At 44.7% G+C, this 17,237-nt stretch overlaps 1 protein-coding gene across 2 annotated transcripts in view; it reads right to left on the minus strand.

The window, feature by feature from the left end:
* Positions 1-17,237, minus strand: part of LOC126282014 (semaphorin-2A-like) — a 408,361-nt gene that overhangs the window by 42,049 nt on the left and 349,075 nt on the right. For both annotated transcript variants that reach the window (XM_049981407.1, XM_049981406.1), the window contains exon 10: positions 15,904-16,028. In XM_049981407.1, the coding sequence (XP_049837364.1) occupies positions 15,904-16,028 (125 nt within the window). The remainder of the gene's footprint in view (positions 1-15,903; positions 16,029-17,237) is intronic.

The raw sequence follows: 17,237 nt of genomic DNA on the forward strand, positions 1-17,237 counted from the left end.
GCGACATCTCTCACAAAACGAAAAAAAGTGGTCCAACTAAAACATTCATATTTCTTTACGTACTACACGAATATGTAATAAGAAATTGGGGTTCCTATTTTAAAAAAACGTAGTTGATATCCGTTTGACCTATGGCAGCGCCATCTAGCGGGCCAACCATAGCGACATCTAGTTTCGCCCTTCAAACTAGACGAGTTTCGTTCTTTGTAGTTTTTTCGTTTGATGCTTATTTCGTGAGATATTTGGCCTGGTGAGAACGATGAGCCGGTCTAACCAGAGCTCTCCATCAGACTGATGGAGTAAGTGAACGCTTAGTCACTTTCAATAACGTAGGACACCAACCAGATTTCTTTCGCCTCTGGGTGCGTTGAATGTGAATGTTAAACAGCGATATATAATGGTTCAGTTGAACAGGCTTGGGATGAGGAGACTGCTTGTGTAAAGCGGCGCCTGCGGCTGGCAGCTATTGGGATGAGGACGGTGTGACAGGCGGCGTGTGGGCGCATGTTATGAGGCCGCGGCGCGCGGCGGCGCTCGTCCGTCATCGTCACTGCCACACTGCCACGGCTCGCTCGCCCGCCGCTGTCGGCTTTCAGTGTGGCCGCGGCCCGTACGAGCGGCCGATACAGTCGCGTAGGCGGCGCTCACTCTGCTGCGACCGCCGCACTGGTCCACTGGCGTGCTTGGGCTGCGGTCGCGGGGCAACCGTATCGCTGGATTCCGCCACGATCGATGTCGGGGAAAGACGGTCGATCTTTTCAAATCTATAGGCCACTACGTGCACCGCCACACTTTAGACGATCTCAGCGCCCGAACATACAGACCTCCGACAACAATCATTGAAATTCAGATCAGTTTGTTTTCTTCTGTCAAATCGACACACTCGGAACGTTGATTGTGAGAAACTGATAAGTTTAGTCCAAGAAAGTGAGTTTGTGACATCCTGAGGATGAAAAACATCATTTTATGGACATCGTTCGGAACGCATTTTTTTTTTGATACTACAAGTAGGAGTAATCTGCAGGTGGCAATTTTTGGTTTAATTTGTAACCTCAAAAAAAATAATTTTCAAGTGAAAAGTTTGGGAGTCTTATGCCTATAATTGCCGTAGTATCTCTTTTTTGAGTTGTGGTAGATAGACATTAGCTCTCAGTTTCTAGAGATAAGAAGATAGAGCTCACGACTTTCAACATTGAAGTAAATGCAACTGAAGAGAGTGTTCGTAATCTTGCTTTTTAAGATCACCGGGAATCATCTAGAATATGTAACAGCACGTCCCTTCCGTCATCTCATATATTCGTAAAACGTGCTAGGCTATTCCGGTAACTGATAACAGAGCCTACCGCAGTCGCTAAGCTCTTTTCGAGACAAATCTCGCCCAATCTTCCGATTTCGGCGTCTTTTTGATAGTAACAGCCACACTGCAGCAGTCCTCTCCTAATACAGAAGCTTTCGTCTATCCATCTCACCCTACGAGGTTAAAATCTAACCTGCTTCTTACCCAGAACAGATTCTATACTAACATAGCGCAGTCCGGAACCGTGCGACTGCTACTGTCGCAGGTTCGAATCCTGCCTCGGGCATGGATGTGTGTGATGTCCTTAGGTTAGTTAGGTTTAAGTAGTTCTAAGTTCTAGGGGACTAATGACCACAGCAGTTGAGTCCCATAGTGCTCAGAGCCATTTGAACCATTTTATACTAACATAACATCTTTGACCCCGCCAAAAATTGAAGAAGGAGATCCCACGTACTCTGACCAAGCCGTCGGCCGATATTATCGGGCGACCTCTGGCGACAGCGTCTGACGTCAATGGTCGGTGCCACTGTGGACGCAGCCTTAGGAGACCACATCTCGCTATAAGGCAGTAATTATGACCTTCCACTGAAAAAACTTTCCAGGCTGTTATATTTGTGATCCATAAGTTAGTGTACATACTGTATCTCTTTGCAGCATGTCCACTCGTCATTGCTGCCGAACATGTGATGGTTAAGTTTGATAGCCAGATATTTCACGCATACGATGCGGGTGGAAATGTATGCTTCAGATGCTCGTCGCGGATGTTCTTTTCCATTAACCTTGCGTCTTATACAGAAATGTCTTTCACTTGGAAGATATGACGCTGTAGCCCTTTTGACGGACTCACCATCACTGCAGTGAGGATCCCTACAAACGATTAATATGCTGCTTGGCTATTGCCAATGAGTATTCATACCTCTTCTATCGATGCCAAGCTATCGTTGTGGAATTGTGCCACTCTTATTCACAATCACTTTAAACAATATATTCACACAATTTAAATAAACATGAGTAAAATCAGTACTCTTCGTGGCACGCTCCTACACTATTTAAGTGTTTATCCATGCTCCCTCACCTTGAGGCTGCCTAGACATCGCTTCGCATCACGCCGTTTTAGAGCCTGGTTTCTCTTTTACAGTCGTTTCCTGTGTCTACAACGTACCAAGTGCGCGATAACGACGCGATAAGTGTAGCCACGTTGATTTTACACTATATTCTAAAATATTACGGTTGCCATAAACCTCATTATTTGCCCAGCTCCCGATACATCAACACCATGTTTCAGATTTGGTGCATCTCAGTACAGGGCCAACTAGCCAAAATTACGAAAACTTGCAGCCCTTTCTAAAGATGTTACGTGTACGTGTCGTTATCATATGAGCTAACATGTGAACTCCTCAATTCAATCTTCTTTCTACCCAACATCGTAGAATTTTTCTGATTGCTCTATGAATCAATTTACTACATCTACCTGTTTCTCAGTCTCGTCTGCAAAACGCTATTAGAACTCTAAATAGACCTTTTCGCTTATTTTGAATAACGTAGCGGATTTTTTACAATAACTCACTCTAGAATCCAGATGTGGAAATGCGGACTGCAGATAAAAGTCCAGTGGTAAGAATTTTTTTCAGATTGTGATATACGATGAAGTCGAGGTTGCGGCGATTTCTTTGCTTGTATGTGTTCTCTTTTTAGCTTGTGTGTGTGTGCGTGTGTGTGTGTGTGTGTGTGTGTATATGTGTGTGTGTGTGCGCTCGTGGGCGCAGTGTGTGTCTTACCCTTCCATTAAACTTCATTTATTCACAGGTGCATTTTTTAGGCAAATTGTATCTGTCGCCCGTTCGCAGAAAAAAAGAGTTGTCAGTTTTTCTGTCGCACCACGAGTTCTCCATTTGGCTGAATTTGTAATACACACCGTCAGTTTAAACTCAGTGCTCGAGAGGAAATTGAGGTCATGGGAAACAGAGACGTGACAGATAGATCATAGTGAAAACAGCAGTACAGCCCATAGCAAAAAAAACTTGCACTTCATTGGTTTTGATAAGAGCAAATGGTTCAAATGGCTCTGAGCACTTAACATCTATGGTCATCAGAACTTAGAACTACTTAAACCTAACTAACCTAAGGATAGCACACAACACACAGTCATCACGAGGCAGAGAAAATCCCTGACCCCGCCGGGAATCGAATCCGGGAACCCGGCTGATAAGAACACCTCTCATTACATCGGTATTTTTCCTTTTGTCAGAATATCATGTTAGCACTGAATATGACAAACCAGCGCAATTATTAACCCTTTGTGACGAGGCATAATTTATTGCCGGTATGTAGTGAAGAATAAAGTAATTTGACTGCAGATACGTAACACACTTTAACGAGTGTCAATGGATGAAGTCCATTTTTATTGTAAGTTACGTTTACGAGACGGATGTCACGAGCAACATTGGAAGTATGGGAAACGTCCGCCGTAATTCAACGTGCATGTTTGAAAGAACTCTAGATTCATGAACGAACAGGACGAGTTAATTTTCATGAGATCGCTGTTTACGGTTTGTAAACTGATTCTTACGCACAATTTCTGTATTTTCCATAAAGCTTTCAATAAACGAACTTAAATCGTGTTCCGCAACTCAACAGAAATACGTAATTAATTATATGCATCTCTCCGACAACACATCCTGAAAACAGGAACGATCCGTGCTTTTTCTAATAGTTTCGAAGGGCTCGATGCTGATGCGATCTACATCAGTCTATACCAGGAAGGGAGCAAGTTAATCAAATGGTTCAAATGGCTCTGAGCGCTATGCGACTTAACTTGTAAGGTCATTAGTCGCCTAGTACTTAGAACTAATTGAACCTAGCTAACCTAAGGACATCACACACATCCATGCCCGAGGCAGGATTCGAACCTGCGACCGTAGCGGTCGCTCGGCTCCAGGCTGTGGCGCCCAGAACCGCACGGCCACTCCGACCGGCGCAAGTTTATCATGTAGTGTATGTAGACTCTAACAGATCTCTCATTACTTCAAATGAACTTCTGAGTGTTGAGCGATTTTATGTTATTTTGCATATCGTGATAACTTATCTCGAAATTAGGCAGATGCTCGTCCGAAGATGGAAAAGAGGGACCGCGAAAGAGGATACCTGCTCTCCTAGCAGTCACAGTAGCTTCGTTCATGATCGTAAACTTAGTTTCAATCTGTGACGGACCTCTCTTCTGATTAGGCTAGTGGTTAAATTCAAACTGCAGGAGATTGAGCTCGCCGGCTGGAGTGGCCGAGCGGTTCTAGGCGCTACACTCTGGAACCGCGCGACCGCTACGGTCGCAGGTTCGAATCCTGCCTCGGGCAAGGATGTGTGTGATGTCCTTAGGTTAATTAAGTTTAAGTAGTTCTAAGTTCTAGGGGACTGATGACCTCAGGAGTCCCATATTGCACAGAGCCATTTGAACCATTTTGAGATTGAGCTCAATACGTTATTTTTAACTGGTCAAAATCATAGTGTGCAAGCTAACTCCACGCGTATTCCAATACAGTTGTCGTAGCACCGGTAGTACAAAAGATATGATGGATAACATGTGAAACGCCTTGTTCGTGGATGAGTATCTAGTACAAAGACACAACTTTTGAGGCTCGATTTTTGATGTGAGGCCTATTTAGCAGTTCCCCTCTCCCGATCTCTTCTACTGAAAAACTACATTTCAATATAATAACTTCGTAAGTTGTCTCTCAGGCAAAGCTGCATATGAAGGGTTAATTTGGATAAACTGCAACAGCAAATTCTTTCAGTGTAGTCTTCGTGGGTCACTGATTGGTAGCGACTTACTTCGTACCCACTAAGGCTGTCTCGTTGTCACTATTGAAATTATTCTTCGAGGGTCTGCGGCTTCTACATTGCCTTTTTTTAACAGTTAAATTTAAAGTATATTTTGTGATTGTTACTAAAGTGACTACCATAATGTTCAAAGTGTTTACTTTATGGATGGTGGATGTCATCTTATTAATTGTCCAAGCGAAATAATCAAAAGCTTATATCTACGCATACAACACAATCACTCTTTCATGGGAGCAAGTTGTAACTGATAAATCAATGGAATGGTCGCGAATTCTGATCATACTATCTCGAGCACCACAAGACATAACATCACTACTGTATTTACATCCGAGCTTTTAAAGACAAAATTAACTGAAGTCTGATGACTGCTCTTCTTCCGCGCTTGCCCCCGTGGGATGCGCTTTCGAAATAACTCCGCCATGTCCGCCGATATTCGTTATATTGATCTGATTCGTTTCCTGTTTTTATCATATTAATTTTTAATGAATGAAATTACAAAGCGTCAACATGAGTAGACACTTGAGCAGTGTTGGATTAATAGGTCATACATTAATATTATTACTGGACTGGCTAGCTCTGATACAGGAGTTTCACTGATTTTCTGTCGATCAACGACAAAACAAAGCACTGTCAGAGCTTTTCCACTCTCTGGATCTGAGTCCGCGGCCATCTGTCGCTTGGAGAATGGGTAACCTGTCTCTCTAACGACTGGCAAAAGCTACAACAGCGATTCTAGGTTGGTAGTTTGGTTTATTTGGAGGAGGGCACAAAACAGTACGATGATCGGTCTGACTGGATTAGGGAAGGATGGTGAAGTCGACTGTGGCCTTTCAAACTAAATGTACAAGAAATCATGGTCTTCAATGTGGCATAAACGACACAAATGGCAGTTGACATAAACAAGTACAAAGTATAGACGGAGAGACTAATTATTTTTTGATTACGTAAATGGCCAAAGATCACTACAACAACAAGAAGAATTAACATATCTAGAAGGATAAGTCCAGAGAGGACTAGAGTGGGATGACCGTATAAAAGTACATGTAATAAATTCGCTGAAAGAATTCTTAGAAAATATGATTGATCCACGAATGAGATAATTTACGAAACCTAAATCAATGAAGTGTTGTGGATAGCTCGTCAGTCTTGAAGTCTTAGGTTTGATAGACAAGGCTAATAGAGTAGGGATCGAGGATGAAAATAAACACGTTTCGCCTCCTCCTTGTTGCTCATGCAGCTGCAGTGGCAGACAGGACGAGGTGCATTCAAGTTCTAAGGCCTCCAATTTTTTTTCTAATTAATTACTCACCCGAAATCGATAAAGCTGGCGTTACTTGACGTAATAGCCCTGCAGACGTACACATTTTTCACAACGCTGACGCCATGATTCCATGGCAGCGGCGAAGACTTCTTTAGGAGTCTGTTTTGACCACTGGAAAATCGCTGAGGCAACAGCAGCACGGCTGGTGAATGTGCGGCCGTGGAGAGTGTCTTTCATTGTTGGAAAAAGCCAAAAGTCACTAGGAGCCAGGTCAGGTGAGTAGGGAGCATGAGGAATCACTTCAAAGTTGTTATCACGAAGAAACTGCTGCGTAACGTTAGCTCGATGTGCGGGTGCGTTGTCTTGGTGAAACAGCACACGCACAGCCCTTCCCGGACGTTTTTGTTGCAGTGCAGGAAGGAATTTGTTATTCAAAAATTTTCGTAGGGTGCACCTGTTACTGTAGTGCCCTTTGGAACGCAATGGGTAAGGATTACGCCATCGCTGTCCCAGAACATGGACACCATCATTTTTTCAGCACTGGCAGTTACCCGAAATTTTTTTTGGTGGCGGTGAATCTGTGTGCTTCCATTGAGCTGACTGGCGCTTTGTTTCTGAATTGAAAAATGGCATCCACGTCTCATCTATTGTCACAACGGACGAAAAGAAAGTTCCATTCGCGCAGTCGTTGCGCGTCAACATTGCTTGGCAACATGCCACACGGGCAGCCATGTGGTCGTCTGTCAGCATTCGTGGCACCAACCAGGAGGACACTTTTCGCATTTTCGGGTCGTCATGTAGGATTGTGTGCACAGAACCCACAGAAATGCCAACTCTGGAGGCGATCTGTTCAACAGTCATTCGGCCATGCCCCAAAACAATTCTCTCCACTTTCTCGATCATGTCGTCAGACCAGCTTGTGCGAGCCCAAGGTTGTTTCGGTTTGTTGTCACACGATGTTCTGCCTTCATTAAACTGTAGCACTCACGAACGCACTTTCGACACATCCATAACTCCATCACCACATGTCTCCTTCAATTGTCGATGAATTTCAATTAGTTTCACACCACGCACATTCAGAAAACGAATGATTGCATACTGTTCAAGTAAGGAAAACGTCGCCATTTTAAGTATTTAAAACAGTTCTCATTCTCGCCGATGGCGGTAAAATTCCATCTGCCGTACGGTGCTGCCATCTCTGGGACGTATTGACAATGAACGCGGCCTCATTTTAAAACAATGCGTATGTTTCTATCTCTTTCCAGTCCGGAGAAAAAAAATCGGAGGCCTTAGAACTTGAATGCACCTCGTAGAAAAGAGGCAGTATTAATCACGAAGAGGCCTACTGTCAGAATTCCGAGAGCGTAACAGAGCGAACGGGCACAGTCGTAGCCAACCGGAATGTCATTTGGAAGAACGCCGGTTGTAACAAAAAAATGGGTCAAATCGCTCTGAGCACTATGGGATTTAACATCTGAGGTCATCAGTCCCCTAGAACTCAGAACTACTTAAACCTAATTAACCTAAGTCCGCAGCTCGTGGTCGTGCGTTAGCATTCTCGCTTCCCGCGCCCAGGTTCCCAGGTTCGATTGCCGGCGGCGTCAGGGATTTTCTCTGCCTCGTGATGACTGGGTGTTGTGTGCTGTCCTTAGTTAGGTTTAAGTAGTTCTAAGTCCTAGGAGACTGATGACCTAAGATGTTAAGTCCCGTAGTGCTCAGAGCCATTTGAACCTAACTAACCTAAGAACTTCACACATTCATGCCCGAGGCAGGATTCGAACCTGCTACCACAGCGGTAGCGCGGTTCCTGACTGAAGCGCCTAGAACCGCTCCGCCACAACGGCCGGCCCGGCTGTAGCACCCATCTCGTCGTCCAGATGCTTTTTTGTAAAATCACATAAGAGTTTTGACACACATCCTTGGAGGAGAGCAAATAGCTTACGTTTCAGCCTATCTATGGTTCACTGACAGACAGGTTTAGCCGGCTCCTGTGGAGATACAACATAATGTCAGTCTTCACACTCTCGCTAAAATACGAAAACTCATGAAGCTTGCGAAAGACAATACAGGTGTTATAAGGGTCAGTGTTTAGAAAATATCGTGATTTTGGAAAGTATTCCGTGGGAAAGATCGGGCACACAATACAACAACTCTACATTAAATGTAAGAGGTGTCTGCAACTACGTTATTTCGGATGAATCGTCATCGCAATGTGGACATAAAACAGAATTCATCGACACCTCAGTCATCGCAAAGGCTAATGATTACTGGGATATTGTTATTATAGAATCTATATTCACCAATGTATCAGGTAACACAATGAAGGAAGGGGCGGTATGCAGATGAGCACAGCGCTGAAGCCGGCCACATCGAGAGAGAATGAACTGGGCGCGGCATGTGCGGGATGAAACACTGTTGATGGAGTGAGCACCGGTGATATCGGAGCTGGTACCATGGCCGCCGAGCGGGATAGCCGCGCGGTCTTCGGCGCCTTGCCACGGTTCGCGCGGCTACGCCGTCGGAAGCTCGAGTCCTCCCAAGAGCATGGGTGTGTGTGTTGTCCTCAGCGTAAGTTAAAGTTTGATTAGGTAGTGCGAAGGCCTGGGGATCAATGATCTGAGCAGCTTGGACCCATAGGAACTTACCAATACCACCATGGCTACACGAGAATGAAGCCAGAAACGATACGGTAATCTGTTACCACTCGACTTTGGCCCACGAACACTCGGCCAAAACCTCCCGTATACACTGATGAGGCAGAACATTGCGTCCACAGTCCACCGCAAAATTAAATGGCGCTTTGCGATGTCTCGGGCAAGCGTCGCCGTAACCTGAAGGGGTATGTAAGCGGAGTATGGGGAATCATGCTAGAGGCCATACGGTCGCAAATAGGGAAATTTGCTGACATGAGCGACTCCGACAAAAGGCGCCTGGCGCCTGGCCTTCACTAAAGAAGTGGAAAATATTCCAAAATTCGATTCGAGAACAGCTGTAAACATGAGTAACGTAGAAGTAAATATCCTCCGAGTAGTGAAGCAACTCAAATCACTTAATAAAAGCAAGTCTTCTGGTCCGGACTGTATATCAATTATGTTCTTTTCAGAGTATGCTGATGCATTAGCTCCATACTTAACAATCATATACAACAGTTCGCTCAACGAAAAATCCGTACCCAAAAAAAAGACTGGAAAGTTGCACAGGTCACACCAATGTTCAAGAAATGTAGTAGGAGCAATCCACTAAATTACAGGCCCATATCGTTAACGTCTATATGCAGCAGCATTTTAGAACATATATTGTGTTCGAACATTATGAATTACCTCGACGGAAACGTTCTATTTACACACAGTCAACATGGGTTTAGAAAACATCGTTCCTGTGAAACACAACTAGCTCTTTATTCACATATAGTGCTATTGACAAGAAATTTCAGATCGATTCCGTATTTCTGGATTTCCGGAAGGTTTTTGACACTACCACACAAGCGGCTCGTAGTGAAATTGCGTACTTAAGGAATATCGTCTCAGGTATGTGACTCGATTTGCGATTTCCTGTCAGAGAGGTCACAGTTCGTAGTAATTGATAGCAAGTCATCGAGTGAAACAGAAGTGATTTCAGGCGTTCCCCAAGGTAGTGTTTTAAGCCCTTTGCTGTTCTTTATCTATATAAACGATTTGGGTCACAATCTGAGCAGCCGTCTTCGGTTGTTTGCAGATGGCGCTGTAGTTTATCGATTACTAAAGTCATCAGAAGATCAAAGCAAACTGCAAAACGATTTAGAAAAATGACTGAATGGAGCAAAAAGTAGCAGTTGACCCTAAATAAAGAAAAGTGTGAGGTCATCCACGTGAGTGCTTAAAGGAACTCGTTAAACTTCGGTTAGACGTTAAATCAGTGTAATCTAAAAGCCGTAAATTCAACTAAATACCTAGGTATTACAATTACGAACAACTAAAATTGTAAAGAACACATAGAAAATGTTGTGAGGAGGGCTAACCAAAGGCTGCGTTTTATTGCCAGAACACTTAGAAAATGTAACAGACCTTCTAAGGAGACTGCCTACACTACTCTTGTGCGTCCTCTTTTAGAATACCGCTGGGCGGTGTGGGAACCATGCCAGATAGGACTGACGGAGTACATCGCAAAAGTTCAAAGAAAGGCAGCATGTTTTGTATTATCGTGAAATATAGGAGAGAGTGTCAGAGAATTTGTGCTGAATATCAATAAAAGAAAGGCTTGTTTCCTTTGCAACGGAATCTTCTCACGAAATTCCAGTCACCAACTTTCTCCTCCGAATGCGGAAATATTTTGTTGACGCCAACCTACATAGGGAGGAACGATCACCACGAGAAAATAATGGAAATCAGAGCTCGTACGGAAAGAAGAATGCTGAAGATTAGTTGGGTAGATCACATAACTAATGAGGAGGTATTGAATAGAATTGGGGAGGAATTTGTGGCACAACTTGACTAGAAGAAGGGATCGGTTGGTAGGACATGTTCTGAGACATCGAGGGATCACCAAATTAGTATTGGAGGGTAAAAATCGTATAGGTAGACCAAGAGATGAATACACTAAGCAGATTCAGAAGGATGCATGCTGCATTAGGTACTGGGAGATGAAGAAGCTTGCGCAGGATAGAGTAGCATGGAGAGCTGCATCAAACCAGTTTCAGGACTGAAGACCACAACAACAACAGCAACAACAACAACAACAAACGGAAAGATATAGGTGTTCATTCTTTCCGCGCGCTATACGAGATTGGAATAATAGAAAATTGTGAAGGTGGTTCAATGAACCCTCTGCCAGGCACTTAAATGTGATTTGCAGAGTATCCATGCAGATGTAGATGTAGATGAGAATGTCTTAGTCGGATGTTTGCGTGCCATGGTCGTGAGTGTGCACGGAAAAAGTGTTAATGTAAGAGAAACCACGAGGAGACGACGAGGTGTTGGATTTCCACCCCTCATCACAGAATGTTGAGTTGGAGGCTTGTGCGCTCTGTAAAGCAGGACAGCCGACAATCAATGGAAGATCTGACGACAGATGCGGGCACAAGCGTTTAGAACACAGCGTGCAGTGAGAACTGTTAAAGTTGGGGCTCCACAATCTTTGACCCCTAAGTGCACCAATGTTGACCCAAAGAAATCATCACTTACAACTGCAGTGAGCACGATAACATCGAAATTGGATCGTGGATCACGGGAAATGTATCACCTGTTCGCATCTAAGGGAACGACTCCTCGAAAAGTTCACTGCACCACAGACGGAGATTGCTGGGGGCAGTATTATGATATAAGGGACATTCAGCTGGTCTTCCGTGAGACGTGTAGTAGAAATCAACGGTACCATGACAGCTGTGAACTACGTGAAAGTTATTTGCGAACCATCTGCTTCCCTTAATGCTTGATGGCTTTCCTGACAGCTACAGCATCTTCCACATAATTGTGTTACACTGACCCGAGGAATGTAACAGTGAAGCCAATTTGATGTCTTGGATCCCAAATACCCTGATCTGAAGTCAATGGGACACTCCTGGGGCACTATTGATCGCCAGCTCCGCGCTTACTACCCATCTGGTTTGATCTAAACAGAGCACAGACATCTGATGCCACATACTTCCTGAAACCTACCAAGCACTTGTAGGCTTCATACCACGCAGAATCGCTCCTATATTGTATTCCGTCGTGTACCATCGCTATTAACTCTTATTAAAATCTGCTCGAACTGCTCTGCTTGGTCTGTGAATGTTACTCAAAATGCTTTCGTGTAACTCAGATACCATATTTTCACCTCCGTTTCAACCCTTCCCCAGCTCCCCCCTCCCCTCCCCATCCCATTCCCTCTGTCTCGTTCTCTGTGCGCGAGTGTATGTATGTATGTATGTGTGTGTGTGTGTGTGTGTGTGTGTGTGTGTGTGTGTGTGTGTTTGTGTGTATGTGTGTGTGGGTTTGTGTGTTCCATTGATGGAAATCACCACTACTTTTTACGTAGAGCTGGTTTTCGTAATAACGATTTCAAGAATATAATGATTTAGATGGAAATGGATCCTTCTGTTTGATTAATATGTCTGCTTCTCTGATTTACTAGTGTGCTATAAAGTACAATTCCCGTATGTATTGCCTGTAATTTTCACATACATATCATGTTATTCAGTGGCATCAGAATTTGCAAACTTTCAACAGCGCATAACGGCGACCTATGCAGTTAATTCATAGAAGTTCGACTTGACAGTATCACAAATTCTCGACCTTTCAATAGTGAATGTTTTTGAGCAGACAATATGCCGCAGTCTACGTTAAATGTATTTAGCAACTTACGCATTTCAAGGTAATTCAAAAATCTAAGCAGTAAAACTAGTTAAGTGAGTTTTAAATTCCACTTCTCACTATCACAAGCCATTTGTCGCGAAGCAGCATCCACTCATTGATTTTTTTTTTTTTTTTTTTTTTTGACAGCACACACTACGTTCCGGAAATTTCAGGTCAGCGCAGCGATCCGTATTAAGTTGTATTACACTCCTGGAAATTGAAATAAGAACACCGTGAATTCATTGTCCCAGGAAGGGGAAACTTTATTGACACATTCCTGGGGTCAGATACATCACTTGATCACACTGACAGAACCACAGGCACATAGACACCGCCAACAGAGCATGCACAATGTCGGCACTAGTACAGTGTATATCCACCTTTCGCAGCAATGCAGGCTGCTATTCTCCCATGGAGACGATCGTAGAGATGCTGGATGTAGTCCTGTGGAACGGCTTGCCATGCCATTTCCACCTGGCGCCTCAGTTGGACCAGAGTTCGTGCTGGACGTGTAGACCGCGTGAGACGACGCTTCATCCAGTCCCAGACATGCTCAATGGGGGACAGATCCGGAGATCTTGCTGGCCAGGGTAGTTGACTTACACCTTCTAGAGAACGTTGGTTGCACGGGATACATGCGGACGTGCATTGTCCTGTTGGAACAGCAAGTTCCCTTGCCGGTCTAGGAATGGTAGAACGATGTGTTCGATGACGGTTTGGATGTACTGTGCACTATTCAGTGTCCCCTCGACGATCACCAGAGGTGTACGGCCAGTGTAGGAGATCGCTCCCCACACCATGATGGCGGGTGTTGGCCCTGGGTGCCTTGGTCGTATGCAGTCCTGATTGTGGCGCTCACCTGCACGGCGCCAAACACGCATACGACCATCATTGGCACCAAGGCAGAAGCGACTCTCATCGCTGAAGACGACACGTCTCCATTCGTCCCTCCATTCACGCCTGTCGCGACACCACTGGAGGCGGGCTGCACGATGTTGGGGCGTGAGCGGAAGACGGCCTAACGGTGTGCGGGACCGTAGCCCAGCTTCATGGAGACGGTTGCGAATGGTCCTCGCCGATACCCCAGGAGCAACAGTGTCCCTAATATCCTGGGAAGTGGCGGTGCGGTCCGCTACGGCACTGCGTAGGATCCTACGGTCTTGGCGTGCATCCGTGCGTCGCTGCGGTCCGGTCCCAGGTCGACGGGCACGTGCTCCTTCCGCCGACCACTGGCGACAACATCGATGTACTGTGGAGACCTCACGCCCCACGTGTTGGGAAATTCGGCGGTACGTCCACCTGGCCTCCCGCATGCCCACTATACGCCCTCGCTCAAAGTCCGGCAACTGCACATACGGTTCACGTCCACGCTGTCGCGGCATGCTACCAGTGTTAAAGACTGCGATGGAGCTCCGTATGCCACGGCAAACTGGCTGACACTGACGGCGGCGGTGCACAAATGCTGCGCAGCTAGCGCCATTCGACGAGCAACACCGCGGTTCCTGGTGTGTCCGCTGTGCCGTGCGTGTGATCATTGCTTGTACAGCCCTCTCGCAGTGTCCGGAGCAAGTATGGTGGGTCTGACACACCGGTGTCCATGTGTTCTTTTTTCATTTCCAGGAGTGTAGTTGACGAGTACCCTTAATATCTTATCGTTGGTAAAAGTGGTCTTGTCGTCAATGCGTGAGACAAGGACGTCCGACCAAATGCAGCAGTTTAGATGCTGACAACGGGAAGTCGCAGGATAAAGGTGACGGAAAAGGAGAATGCCATTCCATCGGAATTTTTAACTCGAGCTGACCATTACAGACTAGCGGAAGATGTTCAGCGAAATCGTAACAGCCCCATCATCAGTATCCTTCGCAGCATTATCGCGAAAGCCACATCACCCTTACACAATAGCATAACCAAATCAATATCGTCCATTTTAATGAATCATGAAATCCATCGTTTTTAATAGGGGTTAGTACCCACTTACTTAAAAATTCTATGAATACAGTACCTATGTTACTGAATAGAGTTAATTAGCTATTTTCAGCCCGTCATGGCTGGGGAAGATAAAACAACAAAGAGAGAAAAACACTGATATTGCAGACGGAGTACACGTGGGTAATATTCTTGTACCGCCCTTCAAACCAACCAAATATTTGCGTTTGCCTACGGAGCTTGGTTCTGCATCACCAAACATTTGCCAGTCCTTCATAATCACTGAACGCCATTCACTTAGCCTTGTCTACCACATTCGTCTTTTGTCACCAACACAGTTTCTCCACCGTCTGGTTAAATTCCAGCCATACTACACGTAAATTTGAAAATCAAACCCCATTGCCTCCTATAAGTATCACTACGCCGGGTCGTTGCTACGCCTCGGCAACGTAGATCCTACCTCCACACTCCGTTCCCCCTCAGCTTCCGTCCACCACCAATCCAGTCCCAGTCGAAGTTCCATAATTATGAGCTAACAACTGCGCTGCTACCGTCTACTGCAGCTCACACTTACCGCTCCCATTTTACCAAGTCTCCTGTGTCCAACGCAGCCTTCTTTGGCAACATCCTAATTATCATTTACACCTGTTAGAACTCTCACCTTCTTGTACACTCTCAAATACCGGACAACTACGAAACCTTAGTCATACTGTCCCATCAGTTTTATCTTTTTTTCCCACCATTCTCCTCTCTCACTCCTACCATACTTAGAGAGAACGCGTCACCATGCAAAACAATACCCTTCACCGTCAACCAAAAGAAGTATTGTCAGCTGTATCACAGCGTTAGCCACACCATCGTAATTTGAATTTTATACAGAAATCCATTAAAGGAAATCATCCTTCTTTTGTTGTCAATACTCAATGTAAAAGTCTTACTCATGTCTTGAAACGTATTAGGATGAAGGGCATCAAAATGGTTGCTGCCAGCACGCACGCCCGGCCCCCCTCCCCTCCTCCCTTAATGAGGAACGTAAGTATATGAGACGATCGGTAAAGACAGCTCTTTAATGTTGTATAAACACCTGAAGATGACAACCACCTGCCTCTTAGGAATATTACGCATTTGCTACAGTGATATCTGACTTAACGACCAATGACTATTAAAGCAAGTGCTGAACGTTTTGTTTATAAGCTGCATGTGAAATCAGTTAAATTTGAATGACGCAAAAGCCGTAGTTGCAGGAGGACCGACAGATAATACAACGCCCTTACCTGCCTGGAGATCTCCATGGCACGGATTGGCTCCGATGGAGTGACATCGAAGACATCCAGTTCCCTCGACATCAGGCGCCCATCCCTGCCGGTCCACTGAACCACTTTGTGCACCTGACCAGTGTCTGCAACAAGAAAACAAAAGCTGTCAGTATGCGCTAATCTGGAAGATATGAGTACGATAGCAATGAAAGACTAGTCGTCATCACTATAGAAGTTTAAATGCTGCTGCTGTCTCTACCACGTATCTGAGTAAGAACAAAATTAAGTTTTCTGCATGAATACTGGTACGTAAATCTACAGAGGATGCCGATAGGATGCGATTTAGGTGCAGACGAGCAAACGTCGCAATATCACGTGACTACATTTTTTCTGGCAGTTATTCATTATAAGCGTTTACAGATCGATGCAAAGCTCTTCAGATTAGTTTGAGTCTTTTGGGTGGATTTGGTAGAGGTGAATGTTCATTCCAACATTGTGTGCATTAAACTGGTGCGCTATGGATCGTTAACACTGAAACATCTCCTTAGTAAAACTTGTAAATGATTGTGCTGGTAAACCCCTTACGCTATTTGATTTTCAAAAAGATGAGCAAAACTGAACATACTCAGACATTTCTCTCTTTACGTATTCTGATCTTCACTAAACTGACACGCAATATTTTTTTTTTTTTTTTAGCGCAGCGCAGTCTGACTTTCAATAATCACTACAAAAGATTGGCCCTGACTGACAATAACCTATACCTTTCATTAATCACTTACCTCACAAAAATCTTCGTTACTCGAGCTGTTGCAATATAGCGAGTGCCAATACTGCCAGCTAAATAAAAGATTCTAACTACTGAAGGCACTAACTGCTGATAGGCATAGTTAACAAATGAAAGATTTTGATAGAGAACAAACAATGTCTTTACCTTAATACTGTTCAAAAGTCATAATATATATATACACACATATATCAGTTCACGATATCCAGCATTACAAATTTACTCTTTCTGATGGACACACGTCCAGATCGTCCGTTCTCAAAACTCTGCCATCTCTCTCCCGACATCCACCACTGCTGGCGGCTCACCTCCAACTGCACAACCCTACGCGCTGCTCACATCCAACCGCCCAACACTACAATAGCAAAGTTTCAACAATGCAAACCAGCCACAGACTACACACAGCACAGTTAGTGATTTTCATACAGAGCGCTACGTGACGTTACCAACATAAAACCCTAAACAGCCTACTTACAACACCTGGACCTAAGGGTGAGCTTTCGGAGAATAGCTGGCTCTTGGAGTCATTCATGTGAGGTAATGTAGGTTACACTGTAATAAGCAGTTA

The sequence above is a fragment of the Schistocerca gregaria genome, chromosome 7 (assembly GCF_023897955.1).
Source record: "Schistocerca gregaria isolate iqSchGreg1 chromosome 7, iqSchGreg1.2, whole genome shotgun sequence".
Lineage (NCBI taxonomy): Eukaryota > Metazoa > Arthropoda > Insecta > Orthoptera > Acrididae > Schistocerca > Schistocerca gregaria.